Source organism: Heterodontus francisci, chromosome 10 (assembly GCF_036365525.1).
Source record: "Heterodontus francisci isolate sHetFra1 chromosome 10, sHetFra1.hap1, whole genome shotgun sequence".
Taxonomy (NCBI): domain Eukaryota; kingdom Metazoa; phylum Chordata; class Chondrichthyes; order Heterodontiformes; family Heterodontidae; genus Heterodontus; species Heterodontus francisci.
The window spans coordinates 100157959-100184411 of NC_090380.1; the positions used below are offsets into that span (position 1 = coordinate 100157959).

Here is a 26453-nt window from a genome sequence, read left to right on the forward strand (position 1 = left end):
CAATCGAGCCAAATCAGCATAAAATGTGACATGGGTGCCTGTAGCTGACAAATGTGCACTTTCATAGAATTTGTCTCACTATATAGAAAAGAACAGGCAATTGGCAACAGGAGATACATTTTGCACCAAAACATTCTGGACAAGAAATATTTTGCAGGTCATCGAGTTGCAAAAGCGGTAGACACTTTGAGGATGAAGTAGCCTGGGGGGAGGTGGTGGGGTGAAAAAGTAATTAGACCGTACAAAAAAAACCTGCCCAGTACAAGATTCTAAATTGCTTCCATTTGAGTGTTGTTGGAATTACTGGGCCTGATAACTCCGATTCAACTGGCTCATCACTTTCAAGATACAAGCTCTCTGCTACAGAAACCCTGGCTTTCGGTGTAAGATCCAACTACTAAGTGGACTTTAATTTTCTTGACGATTATGGCCTCCTTTCAATAGTAATGCCTTTAGAACAAGCCAAGGGGAACATGACAATTTAAAGAAAAGCTTAAAGTATGGTCTCTCACTTGATCAGTAAGGTGCTATCAATCTGAACTTTTCCCTTTTGTGGCATGGTCTTGCTCATAATTAGGTGATTCAGAGATAGTGAAAGGATAAAGTGTAGAAACCTACAAATTTAGGGGGGGGGGGGTGTGGTTATGAAAATGTTCTAGGATAGAACTAAGGAAATTAAGCACTTTCTGCTGTCTAACATATACATTAAAACAGAACCCAAAATATGAACTTGCTTCCCAGATTTCCATCAAACTGCAACTCCCCTACTGAATAGCATAACACTCAGTGTTTTTACTAGGGGAATATATCTATGACAGCAAGTCACTGAGCTAAGTTGCATAATAACACTCTTTCAGATGGCACAGACATAAAACGCATGATATCTGTCATTATGATCCTGCAGTGTAGTCTCAAGTTTTTTTTTTTGCCAAGTGGATCAAGGATTAAAGTTTACAGTTCCTCCAGAAAACCAGAGAAAATATTCCATTAACTCAAAACTATTAGTCCCATCCGCCTAAGAAATCAAAAGTTTACAAAATTCAATAAAATTAAACTAAGAAACAAAAAACACACGTACTTGCACAACACATAACTTACTGTACCTATAAATGCAGTGAGTCTGAAGAGCAAAATGACAACAGTAGCTGACTACATTATTTACTGGGTCAAGATGGTACAGACCATGCATGAAGAACTCACGAATGATTCACTATTATGTTTCTTTTCAATTGCCACACATGCATAAGTATTTGTGCATGAAAGATCTGATCTCTGATGATGAATGAGGACAAGAAGGAAACAGTTCCCAATTCTAATAACTAGGTAATTGTACAACTTACAGTGTCCCCATTAGTTTTGCCTGAATCCCAAAAAACATATCCTACGTGTACATTTGTCCTGTAGGAACATATCACATTTGAATTATTAGCTTAGTGATTCATTAAGAACCAAAAACATTTGAAACATCATCAAAAACTTATAAAATACTTCAGATTTTTGTCATAAAAGTTTAACAATGACATTCGCTTTTGGTAAGCATGTAAACTTTACTCCCTTCCCCCTTTAACTTTATTGGATGTAAATCTATTAAGCATCTAAAATATAGATATTCAGTACATACCAATCAGTACATGAAAAGTTGTTCCCACCAAAGTAGAATTAACTAGGACACCACCCAGCTTCATGAGATCACTGTAGTAAATGTCATTCGGCCATTTAAGCCTCAGATCAATGTCCTAAATAAAACAGCAAGTGCATATTGCATGACAATGTGATTTTTCCATTAATATAAAATACAGAAGAAAGAATCCAAAAAGAAAATGCAAAAGTAATTCAAGAAATTTCTAATGGATCACTCTTGGTGAATCACAATGCAATAATTTAATCTCAGGATGCTGATGGAACCTTCAACCACAGGGTTCTGTTTAGCATATGAATCCTAAGTCTTGGGTTTCATTGAAAGATATATCAGTATTATAAAATGTCAATTTTTTTCAAATAAGTTCAGTACTATTACAGTGTTTGCTTGTTTCATTGCAGTCACTAATTTTCCCAAGTACTTCATTGTATGGGAAGCACGTTGAGGTATTTCTGAGGGATGTGATAAGGTGTGGAACAGTTACAAGTTTTTATTGCTATGGAGGGATACAGCAACTCAGGGATTTTTTTGTTCTGTAAGATCTACAGCATCACAAGGATAGCTCTGACACTGCAATAACAGAAGAATACACTACAGACTGAATAAAAGGAAAGATATTTAAGAGCAATAAGGAACTAGATTTTTATTGCAGATTGAAGTAAGTTGAGCAGTGCCAAATATTTCAGGGCCCAATACCCGTTTAACTAAACCATTCCACCTCATGACATAACCTTCCTTCTTTTTCCCATCTCCCTCCATCCAGAAAGCAGCTCCGGTTCCGTCAATAAAATAAAGGACTATAAAGATGGCTACCTAATCATCTTTAGCAACATAATGGCAAAGCACTTCATGTACAGTTTATTGTTCTGCCTGCAACTGGTAAAAAGCTGTTGCCATAGCTCAAATAACTAATTTGCATTCACAGGCAAGAAGTGCAGCAATAACATCCAAGTATCAAAACATATGCTACAACTTTGGGCGCCATGCTTTTTCTTTAGTTGTCTCTTTTTTTGTTTGTTAATGTTCTTTTTTTATTGACTATTAGCGAATATATATTAGAACTCAGATATAGCATAAGCCAGGAGTTTCGCAGTACATTATAAGCAAGAATTTTGGCTAAATCCAAATATGTTGGCATATTACTATTCCAACATAAATCAAGACTATGTCAAAACACACAAAGAGAATAAAAAAGGTCATCCAAGTCATCTGTAAATGGCAAGACACCAAATTCTGACAATATTCTAGGAGGACTACCTGGACCAAAATATTTCAAAATCTTTGTAAAGAATGCATGACCTTCTCTTAAAAAGAGAACTTCCATAGAATTTGAATCAACATGTTCATGGCTGGTTAGATCCACCTCATACCAGTTTAATAGAATAGTGTTCACCTGATGCATGACATAGACGAATGACTTATTGAAAGAAGTGACTTGTCCAAGGAAATGTCAAGAGGTTGGGTCTGAGTTGATTATCATGGACCTCTATCATGGTTCAATGCCAAGCCAAATTGTTAATTAAAACTGATAGTGGAAACTGTTACTGCTGATGACATACAATAAATGTGGAGTTTAGCTATGCATTATTGACATAATTGAGTCAAACATCTGAGGATAAGTCTTTATAATTAGTACCTCCCTACCGAAAATCATTGCCTACCAGTCACTGCTGGAGTAGCGATGATAGCAGCTATGCAAGAATTTGCAGTACAGGTTCTGGTAACCTCTTAAAGCACTATTATTTGATAGCATTGCAGTTGACTGGAGATGCATATCAACTGCACTTTACCGAGTAAATGCCCTCAGCTCAGAGTAGGTTCATGAATATGTCAGAGTAATCGAGCTGCTTTCAGTGAAGTTAGTGGAGGTTGCCAGCTCTTCTACATCTCGACTAATAGAGAAACTGGGTCTCCACACTGAACAGTGGAGCTAAATCAATTGACACCCACTTTTAAAGAAAAAGTAGAGAAGAGTGACCCAAAAAATTTGTTCTCTCTGGACAGAAGGGAACAAAACAATAGAAAAGCATCTATTGGTGGGCAAATGAAGCAGTGGGAATCAAAAAGATGATTAAGAAATATAAACTACAGCATCTCTTCTGAAAACCTGTATGAGTTACACTATAAAAGATCATTCTTCATTAAATACTAAAATGAATGAGCAGTCACAACATTTTAATGGTACTGCACCTTGTTACGAAGATGCCTGTGTTTTGTTAAATATATTTTTTGAGGATTCATTTTTGAAAGATTGAGTAAATGTTAAACTTTAGGGTTTTCAAAAGGGGTCATGTAAAGGCCATTTGACTTTGAAAACCAGTCCCTGGAAATGTTTTTTTTTAAAGGGGCACTGAGAGGTCTTGTGAGGAAAACGAGCTTTTCCGGGAAACCACTTGACTTCTAGCTCAATAAACAACAGAGAACTTTGGACACCAGAAGCAGTAGTTTACAAAGAAATGACAGGTCAAGATTGATGGAGGTAAAAATGTTGTCGGTTTCGCTTTTGAATTGTTTTGAGTTGGGACTGAACTGTATAAAAAGGAAGAGAACTTCCAAGGAGAGAAGAGAACTCCCAAGGAAGGAGAGAAGACCACAACCCAGCTCAGTTTTCCAGCACCTCTCTAAGACACTGAGAAGTTCACTGTGTCAACTCATCTCATCTCCTGTCTTTGAAGAAAAGCCTGCTAAATTAATTCTCAACACCGTCAGAAAAGAACTGTTCTAAAAGATCCCAGTGACCTGTCTATATGCCAGTTTTGGAACACAACCTATCTCATCTGCTGTTTCTTCAAGAATGAGCAAGTGTTCATACGAAGATATGAATTAGGAGCAGGAGTAGGCCACTTGGCCCTTCGAGCCTGCTCCGCCATTCAATAAGTTCATGGCTGAACTGATTTCTCCACATTTCCACCAACCCCCAATAACCTTTCACTCCCTTGCTTATCAAGAATCTATCTACCTCTGCCTTAAAAATATTCAAAGACTCTGCTTCCACTGCCCTTTGAGGAAGAGAATTCCAAAGATTCACGACCGTCTGAGAGAAAATATTTCTCCTCATTTCCATCTTAAATGGGTGACCCCGTATCCTAGTTCTAAATTCTCCCACAAGGGGAAACATCCTTTTCACATCCACCCTGTCAAGACCCCTCAGGATCTTATGTTTCAATCAAGTCACATCTTATTCTTGTAAATTCCAGCAGATACAAGCCTAGCCTGTCCAATCTTTCCTCATAAGACAGCCCACCCATTCTAGGTATTAGTCTAGTAAACCTTCTCTGTACTGCCTTTACATCCTTCCTTAAATAAGGAGAACAGTTCAGCCCAAGTGGTTTGTTTTTGTCTGTAACAGAGCTCTAAAAACAAAAATCCCTTTATTTTTCTGGTTAACCTGTGTGTGTATGGGCTGAATTTTATTGCGATGTCATACTGCGTGGCGGCGCCCTTTAAACTCAGCGGGGTGCCCGCATTCAATAGCTGCCGAGGAGCTCCTGCGATATTTCGCACAGGGGCTCATTTAAATAGTGGGGGCGGAGCGCCCGCCCCGATGATGTGTGGGGGCGGTCGCCGCGTCCCCGGCAACGGTGTCCGGAAGCTCCACGCAGCCACCGGCACCATTTTTAAAGGGCTTTAAGCCTTTACAAATAATTATAATTTTTAAAGGGAAAATATGATTGATTTTTAGTAAATATAAAAATAAGTGATGGAGGCCCTTCCCCAACCCCGCCCAATGGTCATTTCATTGCCTGAAATGACCATCAATTGATTTTTCAAATACCCGAACTTCCCCCCCCCCCAACCTTCAATCCTTTCCCACCATCCCCACATCCAATAAAAATTGATTTCCCTGCTCCTCCACCCCTCCCGCCCTGAAAATTTTATTCCTCCCCCCTCCCCACCAGGTTCTCACCTCAGAACTCTGTGCGGAGTTCCGAAGGCACGTGAGGGCCGAACGGAGGCCGTAAAATTGGTGTGGGATGTCAGGTAAGTTATTTTGCATATATTTATTGGCAATCTGCATATTGAGATGAAGGGACCGCCGCTAGGCGGCGGCGCACCGAGGTTCCCCTGCCGCCAGTAATATGCGGTGGGCCCTTCTCGACATCGTGGGTCCAGGCAGGCCTCTCCCTGCAGAATTTTACCGGCCTCCACACCGCGACCCATGGTGTCGATGGGCTGGTAAAATTTATTTATTTATTTTTATTTATTCCCAACTCATCCCCTCCATCTCTCAATCTCCTACCCCTGCTCCTCACCTACTGCTCTTTTCCCTATCCCCACCTCCTCTCTTATCTCACCTCCCCTCTCCCACACCCTCCCTTCCATCTTCCTCACCTCATGTGCCTTTCCTGTCTCATCGTCCACCTGCTCCCCAATGCTGTGCCTTCCTCCTTTTCCTCTCTCCACTTCCTCATTTTCCTTCCCCAACTTGCTCCCTCCACCTCCACTCCCCTTCACCTCCCTCCCCCACTTTGCTAACTCCCTCCCCCACTTTGTTAACTCCCTCCCTCTCCTCCTCCTGCCCCATTCTCACCTCTTCCATCTTCCCTCCCCTGTCCTTCCTCCATCATCTGATCAGCCTCCTTCTCTCTCCCCATCCCTCTAACCCTGCATGAGCTGAGTACTGCATTTGGTTTTGACTCACAAGTGCAACAGCATGGGAGATTGTCAAGTGAGATAACTAAACATGAAATCTGTATATTATGAAAAACGATAGTTGACAGACCTCATATCCAGGCATGGATATCACAGACTCCACTGCAGCCAGAGCCACTAAGTGCTGTACGAATGAAATGTTCTGTCCAAGCTGAGTGTGGATTGGAATCCTAACAAGTAAAGTAAACATAGCACAGCCTATCGGACTAAGCCATGTATTTCCTCCTCGACCTGAAAATAAAACCCAAATCAGAATAAAAATAAACCAAAAACAGTTTAAAAGACAGGCCTTGCATATGGAGCCACAGTAATAAAAACTCTACATTCACAATTGTCCTTTCACCTGTGGCCTGGGTTTCAAAATGATGGAATGGAACTTTTCTCTGTCCTAGCTATAAGCATCCTGTGTGTCAGCCTTGACCCTTTCGGTAACAGTCTTGCCTCTGAGTTAGAAGGTTGTGGGTTCAAGCCCCACTCCAAAGACTTCAGCACAAGGCAGTGCTGCACTGTTGGAGGAGCAGTCTTTCAACCGAGACTCGGTCTGCTCTCTCAGTGGACATAAAACATCCTTGGGACTCTTTAAAGACCAGGGGGTTTCACATTTATCCCTCAAACAACATTACAAAGGTACGTTATCTGATCGCTCTTTGTGGGGCTGTACTCTGCACAAATTGACGGCTATGCGAACAACTATGCTTCAAAAGTACTTCATTTGCTGTGAAGCACTTTGGGCTGTGCTGCAGTCATTAAAGCTCCCAAATCAATGAAAGTTCTCCCTTCCACGTGAAATGTTTAAAAATTGAATTAAGAAAGTACCTAAATTACATTTCCTTGATTTAAATACAAAATTATTTTGAAGATATAAAGTAACTTGAACTTGCAACCAATATATAAAAATCTGTGTCTGCTGCAGTGATAGTAAACAAAACATAAGTATATTAATCACAGGGAACAGAGTTTTAACAATAAAACCAAAAGTAAGCAGAAATGTTTTAAACTTCAAAAAAGCACATGAACTGAATCAGGAAGTAGAATCATACTAGTTAAAATATGCTATACTATTATGTCCAATTTAATTTCCATAATCATGTATACGTGTATATTTCGTGATAGCAACTGTCATGTATAGAACCCACATCCTGCTACGAAGAAATTTAAACTATTACAAGATTTTACTATTACAATCAAAAAGCACAGAAAAAGCCATTCAATCCATTGTGCCTGTTTCATCTCTTTGAAAGAGCTATCCAATTCGAGACCCACTCACATCTTCTTTCTCCATTGCCCTTCAAATGTTCTCTTTTCAAGTATATATCCATCTCCCTTTTGAAAGTTATTACTGAATCTGCTTCACCACCGTTTCAGGCAGTGCATTCCAGATCATAACTCGCTTCAGTAAAAAATATTCTCATGCCTCTTATGGTTCGTTTACCAATTACTTTAAATCTGTGTCCTCTGATTACTGACCCTCTTCCCTGTGGTAACAGTTTCTATTTAATTATTCTACCAAAACCCTTCATAATTTTGAACATTTCTATTAAATCTTCCTTACCCTTCTCAGCTCGAAGGAGAACTGTTTAGTACTTTTGAAAGAATAGTTTTTTTGGAAGATTAAGAAGGAAGAGGAATGGAAAATTACTGACCTTTGCCTTGTGTTTGTCGAACTGCAATGGCAATTAATCCTACTTCCTCTGGTAATTGAAGCATCAACCTGTGAATTATAGAAAAGGTGGTCAGCTGAAACAGTGAACGGATAATTGGAAACTCACTGTAATTGGAAACTTGTAAAGTTGATGTTCAGTGGGACTTGGGTGTACTTGTACAAGGAACACAAAGTCAGCACGCGGGTACGGCAAGTAATTAGGGAGGCAAATGGCATATTGGCTATTATTGCAAAGGGATTGAAGTACAAGTATAAGGAAGCCTTGCGACAATTGTTCAGGGCTTTGGTGTTCTCCATATCTAAGGAATGATATATTTGCCTTGAAAACGGTACAATGAAGATTCACTGGATTGATTCCTGAGATCAGAAGGTTGTCCTATAATGAGAGGCTGAGTAAATTGGGCCTATACTCTATGGAGTTTAGAAGAGTGAGAAGTGATCTCATTGAAACATACAAGATTCTGAGGGGGCTTGACAGGGGAGACACTGAGAGGTCATTTCCCCTGGCTGGGGAATCTAGAACACGGGAGCTGGGATGAGGAGAAATTTCTTCACTCCAAAGTTTTGTGAATCTTTGGAATTCTCTATCCCAAAGGGTTGCGGTTGCTCCACCGTTGAGTATATTTAAGGCTGAGACAGACAGATTTTTGGTCTCTCAGGGAATCAAGAGATATAGGGATCGGCAGGAAAATGGAGTTGAGGCAGAAGGTCAGCCATGATTGTACTGAATGGTGGAGCAAGCTCAAAGGGCCGTATGGTCTACTCCTGCTCCTATCTGTTATGCTTATTCTCATGCTTTTGCAACATCCAGTACCGAATGAGGAGACATTTCTTCCAATTAAATATTTGAGAAGACTGAAGCCATTGTTTTCAGTCCCCGCTCCAAACTCCATTGCCTAGCTACCAAAACCAACCCCCTCTCTAGCAACGGTCTGAGACTAACCCAGTCTGTTCACAATGTTGGTGTCATATTTGACTCCGAGATGAGCTTCCGCCATCACTAAGACCTCATACAGTCATAGAAGCAGAAGAGCACAGAAGGAGCCCATTCAGCCCATCGAGTCCATGCTGGCTCTTTCGAGCAATCCAATCAGTCCCATTCCCTGGCTCTAAAACCATAGCCCTGGAAGTTTATTTCCCTTATGTGCCCATCCAATTTCCTTCTGAAATAATTTATTTTCTTTGCTTCCACCACCCTCATAGGCAGCGAGTTCCAGGTCATTACCACTCGCTGCGTTAAAAAGTTCTTCTTCACATCCCCCTCCATCTCTTGCCCAATATCTTCAATCTGTGTCCCCTAGTTCCTGTACCCATCAGCTAACGGAAATAGATTTTCTTTGCCTACCCTATCCAAACCCATCAAAATCTTATTCATCTCTATCGGATCTCCCCTCAACTTCTTTTGCTCCAAAGAGAACAACTTTAACTTCTCAGACCTAACCTTGAACTAAAATCCCTCATCCTGGAATCATTCTGGTAAATCTCCTCTGCACCCTCTCATCCTGCCTAAAGTGTGGTGACCAGAACTGGATGCAATACTCTAGTTGGGGCCTAACCAGAGCTTTATAAAAGGTTCAGCACAACCTCCCTGCTTCTGTACTCAATGCCTCTACTTATGAAGCCCAAGATCTCATATGCTTTGTGAACTACTCTCTCAATATGTCCTCCCACCTTTAAAGATCTATGCACATGAATCCCCAGGTCTCTCTGTACACTCTTCAGAACTGTGCTATTTAGTCTATGTAGCTTCTCCCTATCGCTTTTATTTATTTATTTTTATTTATTTAGAGATACAGCACTTTTGCCAAAATGCATCAGTTCACATTTTTATTAAATTCCATCTGCCCATTCTGCTAGCCTATCTATGTCCTGCTGCAGTTGATTGGTATCATCCTCACTGTCTGACACACCACCAAGGTTGGTATTATTGGCAAATTTTGAAATTTTACTCTGTATTCCAATATCCAAGTCATGTATGTATATCAAAAAAAAGCAGTAGTCCTAGCAGTGAGCCTTTGGCAACACCACTGTCTACAATCCTCCAGTCTGAAAAACAACCAGTTACCACAACTCAGTTTTCTGTCCTTAAGCCAATTTTATAATCTAAGATGACACTGACCCTCCTATTCCATGAGCCTCAATATTGTTAACCAGCCTTTTACTTTGTCAAAGGCTTTCTTAAAAAATACATACAGACAATATCCACTTCATTCCCTTCATCAAAAAAATCAATTAGATTAGTAAAGCAAGATCTGCCTTTTACAAATCCGTTTTACAAAACTTCCGCAACATCGCCCCGTCTCAGCTCATCTGCTGCTGAAACACTCATTCATGCCTTTGTTACCTCTAAACATGACTATTCCAACATACTCCTGGCTGGTCTATACTCTGTAAACCTGAGGTCATCCAAAACTCTGCCGCCTGTGTCTTAACTCACAAGTCCCATTCACACATCACCCTTGTGCTTGCTGACCTACATTTGCTCCCGATTAAGCAATGTCTTGAACCTACCTCTTTGACCAGCTTTTGGTCATCTGACCTAATATCTCCTTATGTGGCTTGGTGTCATATTTCGCTTTATACTTCTTCTGTGAAGCACCTGGAGATGTTTTATTACGTTAAACATGCTATATGAATATAAGTTTCTGTTGCTTACAGATGAGATATTAAATTCAGCAATTTATATAGTACCTTTATCACATGTATAAATGCAAAAGAGCTCGAAGTGAAGCAACTATTATTATGCAGGCAAACGTGGGATCTGTCCTCCTCAAATATTGAAGGAATGAATGAACAATTAATCCATTTTTAGAGATGTTGACTGAAGTAGGATTGTTGGCCAGGACATCAGGGGAATCCCCTATTCCTCTGAAAAATGCCATGGGATCTTTAATATTTATCTGAACCATGTAACAGACAAACAGATAGTTTAATATGGGAATGTACTACTTTGTCAGTACTGCACTGGAATGCCAGTCTTGATATGATCACAAACCCTGCTACAGGCTTCACAACTACAATCTTTTGACTCAAGATTTAAAACTACAACCAACTGAGCTAAATGTGCACTTGTCTCTCTCAAGCTCTCATACTCATACATGTACCTATTTCAACTAACATATCTCGTGGTATTTTAGACTATGTAATAAAGAAAATAAATTAAGTGCTTTTAACCAGTAATTCTATTTCTTATTCTGTAATTGATAAAACTTCTTTAGTTTCAATCTCGTATTTACCTCTGAAAAACTACACTGTTCCCAGAACTCTCAATCGTTTGTCAGCCTTGGCTCAAGTTCTAGCACTTTCTCTTCCATGTGAGGTCATGGGTTCAATCTCTACTTCAGGTACCTGAGCACACAATCTAGTTTGAGTCTCCAGTTCCGCATTGAGGAAGTGCTTCAGTGTCAAAAGAATCATCTTTCAATTAAGATGTTAAACCGAGGCTCCGTCTTCGCTCTCAGGTGGATGTAAAAGATCTCATGACAATATTTGAAGAGCAGGAGACTTTTCCTGGTGTCCAGTTATCCTTTAACCAAATGAGTAAAACAGATCACCTGCTCACTTTTCTCATTGCTGGTCTGCCATGTTTGTCAAAACTATTTAATTTGCTGTGAAGAGATCGACCGTTGACATGCTGTTCTCCCTTCGTCAGATACAGGAGAAATGCCGCGAACAACAGATGCCCCTCTACATTGCTTTCATTGATCTCACAAAGCCTTTGACCTCGTCAGCAGACGTGGTCTCTTCAGACTACTAGAAAAGATTGGATGCCCACCAAAGCTACTAAGTATCATCACCTCATTCCATGACAATATGAAAGGCACAATTCAACATGGTGGCTCCTCATCAGACCCCTTTCCTATCCTGAGTGGCGTGAAACAGGGCTGTGTTCTCGCACCCTACTGCTTTCACATGCGTTCAAGTCCTCGGAAGAAGGAATTTTCCTCCACACAAGATCAGGGGGCAGGTTGTTCAACCTTGCCCGTCTAAGAGCGAAGTCCAAAGTACAGAAAGTCCTCATCAGGGAACTCCTCTTTGCTGACGATGCTGCTTTAACATCTCACACTGAAGAGTGCCTGCAGAGTCTCATCGACAGGTTTGCGGCTGCCTGCAATGAATTTGGCCTAACCATCAGCCTCAAGAAAACGAACATCATGGGGCAGGACGTCAGAAATGCTCCATCCAACAATATTGGCGACCACGCTCTGGAAGTGGTTCAAGAGTTCACCTACCTAGGCTCAACTATCACCAGTAACCTGTCTCTAGATGCAGAAATCAACAAGCGCATGGGAAAGGCTTCCACTGCTATGTCCAGACTAGCCAAGAGAGTGTGGGAAAATGGCGCACTGACACGGAATACAAAAGTCCGAGTATATCAAGCCTGTGTCCTCAGTACCTTGCTCTATGGCAGCGAGGCCTGGACAACGTATGTCAGCCAAGAGCGACGTCTCAATTCATTCCATCTTCGCTGCCTCCGGAGAATACTTGGCATCAGGTGGCAGGACCGTATCTCCAACACAGAAGTCCTCGAGGCGGCCAACATCCTCAGCTTATACACACTACTGAGTCAGCAGCGCTTAAGATGGCTTGGCCATGTGAGCCGCATGGAAGATGGCAGGATCCCCAAAGACACATTGTACAGCGAGCTCGCCACTGGTATCAGACCCATCGGCCGTCCATGTCTCCGCTTTAAAGACGTCTGCAAACGCGACATGAAATCCTGTGACATTGATCACAAGTCATGGGAGTCAGTTGACAGTGCTCGCCAGAGCTGGCGGACAGCCATAAAGGCGGGGCTAAAATGTGGCGAGTCGAAGAGACTTAGCAGTTGGCAGGAAAAAAGACAGAGGCGCAAGGAAAGAGCCAACTGCATAACAGCCCCGACAATCAAATTTTTCTGCAGCACCTGTGGAAGAGCCTGTCACTCCAGAATTGGCCTTTATAGCCACTCCAGGCACTGCTCCACACACCACTGACCACCTCCAGGCGCTTACCCATTGCCTCTCGAGATAAGGAGGCCAAAGAAGAAGAACTTTGGGGTGTCGTGTGCTTGTGAAAGGCAATATAGAAATGCAAGTTCTTTTTTTCCCCCTTTCCTTTGAGGGCATTAGTGGGCTTGGTACTAATTTGTTAGAGTCATTGTGGGGCCTTGCATCCCAGGGGTCATAGCTATGGACTTGGTGGCATCCTTATTGTTGCACACTTTTGTTACTTACTTATATAAAATTGTGCTCTGGGCTCATGGCTTTTGTCTGTGGTGCATGCCAATGGTGAATGCCCCATTTCAGTGGTGATGATGTAGGTATTTGTTTGCTGGGAGGCTGGTGTTGGAGCCTCTTTGGCGAGAGCGCTGGGAGGAAGTGGGTGGCAGGGGGAATGAGGTGTGGAAGAGTTCTGTCTGCCTTTCATTTTCTTTTAGGGGGTTTGGAGTATTGTCTGTAGTTTTTTTTGGCATGGGTGAAGCACCATTAATGGCCACTTCAAATAGGGACTGCAGTCTGCAATTGGGGAAAAAAAATTGGCTATACAGTCTCTAAGGTTTACAAGTCACTAGTTCCTCTCCAACTGGGATCGTGTGGATCTACATTTTGTTTGGGTCGGAGGAAGGAGGGAAGAAAGAGAAGGAAAATGGTGTCATGACGTGATTGTGGGCTGCTGTTGTGCAGAAGGCGCTAGTGTGCCAACCGATCATAACCCAGCCAATCTTATTATTTTCAGTTGGAATATTAGCAGTAACACTCAACATTAATTCTCATGGCTGCCAAGAAGTTGTATTTTCAATTTCCCACTCGGGAGACGCAAAGCAGAGCTCAAAGACTGTGGATTTCATTGCCCTGGCGTAGGCCGATGTTGCTACTCTATGCTTTGGCTGCAAAGGTAGGGAAGTGATTTTTCAAGTCCCCTTTTCAGCCATCCCTTTTTTTCTCCCCTGTTCTTTAGGACTACATGTGCACAGTACCTTAATATTCAAGGTTGCTGGTGTGGATAACATTTCTTGTTAAGACAAAGGTCAACACCTGGAAAGAACTCCTTTTTCACACTGCTTTGCTGGACATGTCATCCCTGCAAATCTGTCCCAAGGCTTTCTTTATAAAATTTACGCCATGTAACTTCTACGTGATCACTTTATTTCAAATAGGAAATGATGGTGTTCTACAGCTATCATTTATCATCACCCTGCTCATCTTTTCTCCCACCTTCTTAGATTTTCATCAAGGCTAAAAGACCGTTTCTTGTGCACTTTAACTGGATAGCAAACAAATGTGTCCTTATATCATGAATACAAAATGAAGCATTGCATCTTTTCTCTGCCTGAAATATCAATGTTCTCGCAGAGCACAAAATGTCACATAGTGCCTCATTTGTAATTGGCTTAACTCAGTAATCTGATAATCATTGATATTCTTTAATTGTGAATTAAGGCAAATCTCATTCAAAATCTATTTCATAGGTCAGGCATGGAAAGTTCAGATAAGGCTGTTACAAACATTCTCAGATAGATGTCAGTGAGCACAGCTTTGTATTGACTGAGAATTTACATGGCTAGGAAAGTCAAATTTTACTTCTGAGAACTCTGCTTCATTATGATTGGTTTGTTTCTATTTACTTAACTCCCTTAATATATTTTTAAGTGACCAACTAAGGTAGAATCTTAAGCCAGTAAGAGTAATGGTCACTGTGGGTGAGGGTGGAAAACTGGCAGTAGCAGATCAGGTAACAGTTATACACCATTTCCAATATTCTTTCCCATTATCCTTACTCCTAGTGGAAACTCACTTTCAGTGTTCAAATACATATTTAATTACAGTAGGTTAGTTAGAAGTGAAGCAGTCCTTTAACATAATCATTTATTATATCCTGTCATCTGTGTCATGAAACTATAAAATGAGTAAAGCTTTTGCTAAACCTATAATGAATTTAAGAATGAGTCCAACAATTAAATATTTTATCGATAGGGCAACATTGCTTTGAGCATTAAAAGACTACCATCCTAATAAAATTAGCTCATCTCCCATACCTTTGCAGACAGAAAATCTGCATCTATAGCTGCTAACCTGGTCTATGGCTTTGAACCCACTGCACAAGTCTCCCTGAGGAGAAGCAGGCAAATTCAGGTAAATGAAACACTTATAAACGTCTGGGGTCAATATGAGGAATTTGTAACTAGTTGTAATTTTCAGGTTGCAGGTTGACTGGCTTTCTTTCCCTTTTTTAAAAAAGAGGTTTGAGATTATAACAAAGTGTGACATTTGAACCGTGACGCATATTAGATGCCAACTTTTACAGATCTAAACATTTTGCCACTTTACATATTTTCATTAGTTTTGTAAATTTTTTCCAGCAACTCATCTTCATAAGAGTTAATTTTAGATTTTGGGGGTTTGTGGTTCAGCATCTCAAACCACTCCTTTAGGAGAGCCTTTGATCCTCATCTCCCACAGAGTGGCTTCACATGGTGTCATGCAGGCCCCGCCTGCCAAGAATGAGGCATATTAATTTTGTCATATGAACATTGATTTTAAACTGTTGTTGGAGCGTGCAAATGACTTGTTAAACAGATTAGCCGTGGCTGGAAAAAACATTTGCATACTAACAGACAGTGTTTGGAGAGATAAATGGGCTATTCCCTGTTCCAATTTAACCCACAATGGACTTTGAGCACCAGGTATTGTGTGTAAGAAGAGACATTCCAGGGTCGGCTAAAACAAGAGAATCCACAAACAGATGTGGTCAGACCAGCTCATCACATGACTAACCTGTTTGGCAACTTGGGTTTTTTTCTGAATTGTACAAAGAATTTGAACTCAAAAAAAGACTGTTTGCTCCTGGAGTAAGAAGACCTCTCCTGTCTGCTCCCATCTCTTTCTCACAAGCCTCTGGACCCACTGAGGACATATGAACTTCAAGAGAGTAAAGTCTCCTGCACTGAACAAGGTTTATAAAGAATACTGGGCCCCAACGATGAAGGCTGTAAAAATTAAGTTGATTCTTTTGGTCGTGAGGGCACAAAGAGGAACATTATTTCCGTATAGTTTTTAAAAGTCATTTTTGGTAATTTAAAATCTGGTTACTCACAGGTGGTGCATTAACGGTAATTAAAAATGCTCTTTTGTGATGACCCCATTTTAAGCTCTATTAATCAAACAGCACCAGGTTACCACTCTTAAATATAAGATTTTTTAAGCAAAAATACGGTTTAAAATTGTGCGTTAAATGTCCGATTGCGCTGGTTCATGGCATGGCACTCCCGGCGTGCAAATGAGTTTGAGCAGAAACTCGAGAGAGAAAAACAATTACTCAAAACAGGTGCCATTTGCCTCCAGATTGCCAATTGTGCCCGCAGCAGAAACTCTACCCCACTGTTTTTAACGTACTCGCACATCATCCTCCTCGTCTGTGAAGGAGGAGACAGTGGAGAAGTGGTAATGTCACTGGACTAGTAATCCAGAGGCCCAGGCTAATGTCCTGGGGACACAGGTTCAAATCCCACAACGGTAGCTAGTGGAATTTAAACAAATAATTCATAAATTCGATTAATTAATAAAAATCTGGAATTGAAAGCTAGTCTCAGTAATCATGTCATGAAACTATCAATTGTCGTAAAAATCTATCTGGTTCACTAATGTCCTTTCGGGAAGGAAATCTGCCATCCTTACCTGGTCTGGCCTACATGTGACACCAGACCCACAGTAATGTGGTTAACTCTTAACCGCCATCTGAAATGGCCTAGCAAGCCACTCAGTTCAAGGGCAATTAGGGATGGGCAACAAATGCTGGCCTTGCCAGCGACGCCCACATCCCATGAAAAGAATTTTTAAAAACACTTCATTAGATTGTGACTTAAGCTTCAAATGACAAGTAGGTTTATTAAACAATAAAGGAATAAGCAAATAGTAGCAATGATACAATACAGAATTTTCTAACAGTTATTAAGCTTAACTATTTTGAGTAAGCAGAAAATAATAGTTATGACTCCTGCACTAACTATAAAGTATTTCTACATGCCATTTTTCTACTACTGCCTGGCTATCTGATCTGACTATCTTCCAAGACTTTAGACAGACTCTCCAATTTGAACCAGCAAGTTTGAGAAATAATCTTTCAAGAAACAATCACACCAAACAAATTTAAATAACTATTCGTTTAAAACAGCTGCCAAACACGTATTTGAACAGTTATGATTGTATTTAAATTAATGGCTTCACCCCTCCAACACCTGACAGCAATAATCAACTGAAATCTTCAACCTGTAAATCAAAATAAAGTGTATTTCAGTGGATGGAGCTGGTCTTTAAGCCTTTGTGTACTGTGAAAGAATAAAAAAAAGGTTTTTGTCACATGTCAAAATATGACTGACAAAGCACACTATGAAGTTGCATTACTAATAATTAAAAAACTTCACTGTGAATGCACTGGCACCTCTAGCAGTAGACCACCTTAGCCACAATTTCAACGTTGTTAGACTAGTAGGAATAGCATGCTCTGCTACTTTCTAGCATGCCTGTCAGGTAGAACAGCATGATTCATTATTGAGGGAATCTATCCTGATTCTTGTAGTGCACTTCCTATTGCTTATGTGCAGCAAAGACTATATTAACTCCTGATTTGAGGACAATATTGATGTATGAAACCTGGAAATATATTAGATATGATAAAAATTTAAAAAAAGCGGGAAAAACATTCCAATTTATCATCTTTAAAAAGAGATACGGGCACAGGCCTTGTTATTTGTCATAAAACCTGAAAACCCAACATATTTTTGTGAAGCTACAGAAAGATAATTTGGATTACTTTACTCTTCATTCTCTGTTATTATATTCACTGCAACACAGAAAACTCACTGACTGTAACGTATCAAATGTTTCACATGCATCATAGAGAAAGTCACTCAGAGGCATCTCTTCTTGTACCTCCAAAACAGCTAAACCGCAATACTTATTGATACGAGTACTTAAGATGCGCATAAAGTTACCAGGCAAGGTTCAGTAGCTTTATAATGAAGATAATAATATGAGAATGCAATATGTAATCAATGCAATAGCCATAATTATTTTCACAGTTACTTATTAGTACCAATGATTATCCATTGTTACCAGGTTAATGCCAGCATCTTAATTCAACTTGACTTCAAATTAACAATTTACCTGAACTGGCTGTTCATCTCTGGGTTGATATCAGTCCAGAATGGTTAAGTCTTTTCTGTTCACTGAATAAAGTTACCTTTACCTCCAAACTGTAAGGGGGCATATGTGAAATGAATTTAAGCCCTCTCAATCCAGTGACTGCAACACAAAAGTATCCCTAATTCAGCATTAGTTAGCAATCTCACTCAAAGTAAAAGGGTAACTGGTGAGAGAAATGGAAAAATATGTTAAACAGGAACTCTACTTACTATATCTAACCTGGTAAGTGTTCTACTCCATAACACAAAATTAATTTTAAAAATTAATTCAGTAATTTATGTTGATAAAGATAATTCATTTTAAAATTAACTGGATAATTATTCTGCTGGAAATGAAATTTTTAGTTATAAGGATAGAAATGGAGCGAGGTTATCAAGTACTAATGTAACACATTAGCTTCTGTGCTAAGAGAGACGTTATCTGGTGGACAGTATGGCAGTGTTGAATATTAATAATATGAGGACAAATTAATATTCTCTGGTTTTGGAGAATTGGAAGTGTTTATTTGTTTTCTGTCTGGAGATTAAATAGGTGGGTAGAAGGTCTGTGGAGGGATCAGGTTTCATGGAATGAATAACCACAATTGTTTTTTCTTAAAATGGCAATAAGCAGGATGACAGATGCAGACTTAAGTGGTCTGCAAGTAAATAGTGGCAAAACGGAAGCCTCCAAACATATAGAACTCATAAAGCCATCATCTAAGCATCCACCTGTTCAGGTTATTAGTCCTTATATGTGATTAACTGTACCTAGTGCAACTCGCTCTAGATTTTCCTTGCACATTAATGAAATGAAACAGATATGAATGACACTTAAAAACTAATTATGTGCCATTTGGTGGCATTGTGAAGAATTGTATTACGTTTCAGTGCCACAGTTATTGCAGTGTGGGCACTTCTTGCTGGAGGTGCTTTTGACATGGGATTAACTTCTAGAGGAATGCATTAGTCATGCTAAGCAGAAGCAAGCTTTGACTGGCCTGATAGATTGCACCACACTTCAAATCAGAAAACCCTTTTATTGACAGCTTCTCATTGAACGCCTAAGAGCATTAGTGTATTTAGGAGGTAGATGTTTTGTATAGTCTAAAGCTGATCTCATATTCACGTTCTAAAATTAATTCAATGCTACTTTACATGTTAATCCTTAAAGGATTGATTTTGGGGTCACAACAGTGCAGCAGTGGAAGATGAAAAAAAGCACTTAAAGTGACTCATTTCAGATCCCACTCCCCACATTGACTAAAGTGCTGGCGTCTTTTCTTTGAGACAGTTAGCTGCACAGGACAGTCTCACTATCATATAGAAAAGGTCAGCTCAGTATCAAGACAGTAAGTAATGTAATCAAAACAGACACTACAGGCAAAAATAAGTTACAATGTTTTTGCATGCATTTTAAATGATAATACCTTAACTTTACCTATGTACCATCCTCCAGCCCTACAAACCTCTGAAAACTCTACGTTGCTCCAACTCTGGCTCCTGTGCATCCCCCACTTCCTTCAGCCCATCACTGGTGGTGTGTCTTCAGCCGTCTAGGCCGTAAGTTCTGAAATTCACTCCCAAAACCTCTTCTCTTAAAATTTAGCTCTGTGACCCATTGATCACCTGTCCTAATATCTCCTTCTTTGGCTCAGTGTGAATTTCTGTCTTAAGTACAGCCCTGTGATGTGTCTTGGGATGCTTTACTACACTAAGGGTTCTATATAAATACAACTACAACTTTATATTAATATAGCACCTTAAGTGTAATAAAACATCCCAAGGCACTCAAAAAAAGCATTATACAAAAAAATATGACACCAAGCCACAAAAGGAGGTACTGGGTCAAATGACCAAAATCTTGGTTTTAAGGAGTGCCTTAAAGGAGGAGAGCGAGATAGAGAGGCGGAGAGATGTAGGGATGATATTCCAGAGCTTGGGATCAAGGCAATTGAAGGCACCGCCACTAGTCGTGAAGCAATTAAAATTAGGGAAGCAGAATTAGAAGAGCGCAGGTATCTCAGAGGGTTGTGAGGCTGGAGGAGATTGCAGAGATAGGGAGGGGTGAGGCCATGGGGGGATTTGAAAACAAGGAAGACAATTTTAAAATCAAGACTTTGCTTAACCGGGAGCCAACGTAGGTCAGCAAGCACAGGGGTGATAGGGAAATGGGACTTGGTGCAAGTTAAGTCACAGGTAGCAGAGTTTTGGGTGACCTCAAGTTTACAGAGAGTAGAATGTGGGAGACCAGCCAGGAGTGCGATGGAATAGTCAAGTCTAGAGGTAACAAAGGCATGAATGAGGGTTTCAGAGATAGTGGCAAAGCTGTGCAATGTTACGGAGGTGGAAATAGGGCGGTCTTAGCGATGACACGAATATGAGGTTGGAAGCTCATCTTGGAGTCAAATATGACACCAAGGTTGGGAACAGACTGGGTTAATCTCAGACTGTTGCCAAGGAGAGGATGGAGTCTGTAGCTAGGGAACAGAGTTTTGACTGGGGACCAAAAACAATCACTTCAGTCTTCCCAATATTTAACTGGAGGAAATTTCTGCTCATCCAGTACTGGATGTCGGATAAGCAGTCTGATAATTTAGCAACAGTGGAGGAGTCGAGAGAAGTGGTGGTGAGGTAGTGCTGAGTGTCGTCAAACTACATGTGAAAACTAACGCCGTACTTTCAGATAATGTCGCTGAGGGGCAGCATGTAGACAAGAAACAGGAGGGGCCAAGGATAGATCCTTGGGGGACACCAGAGGTAATAGTGTGGGAGCAGAAAGAGAATCCACTGCAAGAGATTCTCTGCTTACAATTAGATAGATAAGAAATGGAACCAGGTGAGAGCAGTCCCACCCAGCTGGACGACAGTGGAGAGGCATTGGAGGAGGATGATGTGGTTATCCATGTTAAAGGCTGTAGACAGGTCGAAGAGGAGTAGGAGGGAAAGTTTAACTTTCTGTGATGTTATTTGTGACTTTGATAAGAGCTCTTTCAGTACTGTGGCAGGGGCAGAAATATGATTGGAGGGATTTAAACATGAAGTTACAGGAAAGATGGGAACGCATTTGGGAAGCCAACAAGTTCAAGAACTTGAGAGGAAAGGGAGGTTGGAGATGAGACAGTAGTTTTCAATGGCGGTGGGATCAAGTGTTGGTTTTTTGAGGAACGGGGTGACGACGGCAGGAGGGAGGGACAACGCCTGAAAAGAGAGAACCGTTTACAATATCAGTTAACATGGGGACCAGGAGAGGAAGTTGGATGATCAGCAGTTTAGTGGGAATAGGATCGAGGGGAACAGGAGGTGAGTCTCATGGACAAGCTGAGCTCAGAGACGGCATGAGGGAAGAAAGGAGAGAAACTAGAGAAAGATACAAGTTGTTGTTATGCAATTATAAAGTTATTTAATGTGCTGGAGTGTTATGCACTAACATTTAGTTGTATCTCCAATGTGAAATTGCTACAGCAATGATAGGCCCATTCCTATACTAATTCAGTATTTTCTGGATGTCTTTACCCTTTGCTTGAACACCAACAGAAATTATACAGAACTAAGATGTTGATGTACCACTTTGGTTTTGACACTGATGAGCATACAGGAAAATATAAATCAGGCCCTACTGTAGTCTTGCCCAAGGACAAACAGACTTTTTCATAAACTATGCATATGCCTGGATGTTTTCTGCATTATTTTTCTCTGATTTCCTCATATAACGTCAGCTTTCCTTACTTTCAGACCAAAATCATTGTTTCTCCCAACTTAAAATAGAGGAATTTTTGCAGTCTTAGGAGCACTTACAATGTGGAATGTATTCAAAGCTGTGGGCCACCGTCTCTATTTTTTCCTACCTTCCATATACTTGTGGCTTCAAGTTTGCAACCGCCTTGCTGTGGGTCAGCCTGCTGATGCTAATTTGAGAACTTTGTCTACACAAACATAAATGCAAGTTGTTGTATGCATGCATATGCAAATAGCCTACCAACAATTTCTTTCTAGATTCCCTCATGAAGAATGGATGTTGGGAGAGAAGTCAATGTCAATGAAACTGTACCCCCACATGAATTAACATCTCAAGAGGGAGGACAGGAGAAAATTAGTGAGGAAAACCTAGTCAGTAATCATCCTTGTGATATTAACATAACTATAATAAGTCAATAATTCCTACAAATCATCAACAGTTTGAAGGCAGTTTTGTCATTCACACCACTTAACTGCTTTTTCGCTTCAGCCACTTAATATTAGTAGCTTTTCTTTTGTTCATCCCAAACCAATCACAATTAAGCTGTATTGCAGCCTGGTATATTAATTTTATTCTTGTGCAGGTGACCCTTTGGTTTTGTGTGGATGTTGTGGACGATGGTGCAAGAGACTGGTTTTCTTATTAAACTTCATATTTGCGGTAAGAGGAATCGCAGAGGCCAGCTGGGCCTCCTGCCTGCACGCATCAAGAGTTAATTTTAAAGGACACGCAGTCATCATGAACAAGTGCAGAAGGTTCTCTGGTGGTCCTGCCAAACAGCAAGAGCTCTTAATTAGCAGCAGTGCTCAATCAGACTGCTTAACCTGGTGGAGCTCTGGGAGGTCATGCTCCTGCCTGCTGCACAGGCACAACAGCAAGCCACAAGGAACTGACAGCAGGTTTTTTAAATGCATCATTAAATGTGCCTTTTTCTACTTGTAACTCAATTTATCATCAGCTTTTCAAGGATCAATTCTACATTGTCCAGAATAACAGTGAAATATTTTTTGAAACTAGTACCACTAAGAAATTGTACAGCTTGTGAGATTACTCAGGAGGTAGGTGAAAAATTGAGTATCCATTTTATATTCTATGTTTTTTCAACTACTTCAGAGCTCTGTACTTTCAAGTGGCATTTGTTGCAGTAGCCATTCTTACTGCAGAGTACAGGCAGTTAAAAAGTGTCCTTGTAAAGTATCAGTTTTGCATTTTAGCATCAATTGAATGGTCACTTATTTCTCACTTTTAAGTAGCTGCATCTTCAATATGATTCAAATCACTCAACTTGGAATGCACTGAATCAACATAATCATTAATATGAACCTGAAGGCAATGTCCTGGCAGAGTTAAGAAAATTAAATGAAATGATTCCCTGCACCCATTTACAATGCTGAATGTTTTTTTCTTTCAAATTACTTTTTTTTTAAGAAGTTGCAGTAGATGAAAGCAAATGAGTTCCACTGAGCCAAGATGAGTCAGGCTACTTTGGGAGAGGGAGCAGAACGGGACAGTGTTTCCAAGGTAGCAAAGATACTTTAGTTTTACATGTTATTACCAATATATAACTGATCTTACCACTAACAGATTAGCTTGGGAAAGATATCCCCTTGAAAAGGTAAAGGAGAGCAGCAATAGCAGAACAAGAAAGAATTTTGTAAAGACTTACACACTGCAATTAGTCTTCCTAGTGGCAATGCTGGATTTGCAACCTGCAAGTTCCTGAAGGATATAGTTATACTAGAAAGCTACTGTTACTAGAACCACACTAAACTTGCAGTAAAATCCAGAGTCGATCCTAATTGAAACTCTGTAGAAAGCACTTTTAAACCAACCTAGAATTAATTAAAATGTTTAAGCACACTTTAACCATAGGGAGAGGAACTCTCTCCCAGGTAGGAGAATTACAGTTCAAGCGAGGTAACAATTTAACCTTTTCTTAATGCATGTATTGTTTTCTATGCAAGGAATATTTCATATGGCCAAATCATTGACTATTTTGCCCACTACTGATACACTGTAATGTTTAATCGGCAAAAGACCTACAAAACAGATCACTGAAAAAAAAACAGCAAAATAATGTGGATGCTGGAAATCTGAAATAAAAACAGAAAGTGCTGGAAATACTGAGCAGGTCAGGCAGCATCTGTGGAGAGAGAAGCAGAGTTAACGTTTCAGGTCTGTAACCTTCTGTTTTTATTTCAGATCATTAAAGAACCTGTGGAGCAAATAGATTTTGCAGTAAAAATTTGAAGCATCGGTTTTTGATTTAATATTACAGTCTATCAACAGTGGGCAAAATAATCAATGATTTGGCCATATGTGAACCATGAACAGGTGGCCAACATGCATATCAACGTATAAGGGGGGCAATTTTCACCGAATACTTTAGGCACTAAAGAAGTAGAAGTCAGACAAAATGGGGTTGTGCTAAAATGCTGGTTTATCCCACATTTAGAGCAAGACACCATCTTGGTAAATGAGTTGAAGTCAGTGCTTGGAACAGCTACCCGGAGACCTGTTAAATAGTTGCCTGCCATTTAAAATGCCTGCATGGATTTTGGTGGATAGTGCTTCAACTAATGCTCTCTCCTAACAGTACCAATTTCAAGCATTACTAAAAGACATACTCCCTACTTAAAGGGATATTCCCCATTTCATGGTCATTGCTGCTGCAGCTGTGAACAGGATCTCTGAAACACATTGGGAGACTTTCTCCAACACTTTTTCAAGATATCACCAACACTCAAGCAACATTTATTCCGGAAATTCTCTGAGGACTTCACCTACAAAGAGTAAGTGCTGTGTTACTCCATCTTATTGGACACTTTATAGGAGTAACCAGAAGAAAGGGAATGCTTGGTGATGGCCATCTTGATAAGGGTCCTTCCTTAGTCTGGAGGAGGCATGGGAGGAGGAGGACATGAGGCCAGGCAGAGCAGCACCTGCAGCAGGAGAGTGCGACAGGAGAGTGAGGCGGCCTCCTTCCACCATGTGGGTGCAGGACATCCCTCCTCATCCAGGACCTCCAGTGCTGCATCCAAGAAACTGTGTACCCTGTCCCTGGATCCCCGAGCCATCCTGCAACATCCATTGCGTGTCAGCTAGAGAACTCAACACCTTCAAAGGAAGTGGATGTGAGGAACCCACATATACTACTCCATGAACATTGTGTCTGGTCAGCATTCAAGCGCTAAATCTGCAGGTTTCTGGTTTAGCACCTCCAGGCAAGCCCATTAGGACCAAACCTTTGTGCTAAATCCAGACTTTCACACAGGCTGGGCTTAATAGTACTGCACCCATTTAATGCCTGTTTTCACCCTTTAGCCAAAATAGCTCCTATGACTGCACCCGATATATAAATTGTCATGCTCAAGAGGTGCAGCGATGAAAAGACAGAACCAAACTGAAGTTATAAAAAATGCATTGACTTTTCCTTTAAAAAGTGGACAATGAGCTGCAAAATTGCCACCGAAGGTTGGTTGACTTGGCTTGTATATGCAAACTGTCTGTCTGTTGAGGACAAAAGAATACATTCTAGGCTAAGAGGTGTCAATTACACACATCCTGAAACCATCAACAGACATTCCTGAATTGAATGCGTTCTTCTGAAACATAGGTGTGAAATAGCCACATCTTGGTCCATTGTGTGGTCACAACAGGGGAGGGGGCCATGTAACTCCTAACAGAAGCTAACATGAGAGATTCGTACCTTAAAAGGAAGATCTCGGAAGAGAAAGGGAGAGAGTTCATGAGATTATCATAGAAAAGCAATCCAGCCAAGGGCTGTAAAAAGTCCAAAAAAAAAGGAAGGAGCCCTGCTACAAATATCACAGTTCTCTGCTGCACCAAGTTGGTGAAAGTGACCACCGCCTCCAGTCTGAAGTCTTAACCATCAGAAAACTACAAACACCCAGATTTGCAACTTTAAAGGAAACTGTCCTCCAAGAAGATTCAACAGGTAAACCACAAACATTTACCACAACTCAAATTCTTACCCTTTACCTCATCTATCTTCTCGAAAGTGAATGTGAGCGTGAGTGGTGTTGCAACCATTTCAGGAATAAATATTGTTCAATAAATAGTTAATCTGCTGTTTTAAACCTACAAGAAAACCTATCACTCTCTGTTTATTTGACAAATAAAACACAAGGGGTCAAAACACTAGTAACAAAAACACTTGCTCAGTCAGTTGGGAGGTGAACAGTGGCAACAAGCCACGCCATCACCCAGCTGGTCATAATAAAATAATAATCTGTTTAAAAAAGTATAGTAAGGAAGAACTTAAAAGGAGTCCAAGTATAGTAATCTAATTTGTCTTCTGTATCATCTTATATTCAATGCATTTGATTCTGTGGTTAAAATCTGTGAAGATGCATGTATAACACCGTACCATTCCTGTATTGTATCATGACTTAATTCTTCATTTAAAAAAACTAAGTTGGTTTGACTTTTGGGGATGAACTGAATCTTTAGTGCCTTGTCCTGTTGAAGGGTTAGCATTCATATTTAACTTACCTCTTCTTTTTCAGATATTAACCACTGTGCATTTCCAGCATTTTCTGTTTTTATTTCAAACGAGCAGATCTCCCATGTAATT

At 40.4% G+C, this 26453-nt stretch overlaps 1 protein-coding gene across 2 annotated transcripts in view; it reads right to left on the bottom strand.

Moving 5' to 3' along the window:
- Window positions 1–26453, bottom strand: part of hlcs (holocarboxylase synthetase (biotin-(proprionyl-CoA-carboxylase (ATP-hydrolysing)) ligase)) — a 147635-nt gene that overhangs the window by 13957 nt on the left and 107225 nt on the right. For both annotated transcript variants that reach the window (XM_068041153.1, XM_068041152.1), the window contains 3 exons: window positions 7936–8003; window positions 6363–6523; window positions 1622–1736 (listed from right to left, as the gene is read on the bottom strand). In XM_068041153.1, coding sequence (XP_067897254.1) covers window positions 1622–1736; window positions 6363–6523; window positions 7936–8003 — 344 coding nt within the window. The remainder of the gene's footprint in view (window positions 1–1621; window positions 1737–6362; window positions 6524–7935; window positions 8004–26453) is intronic.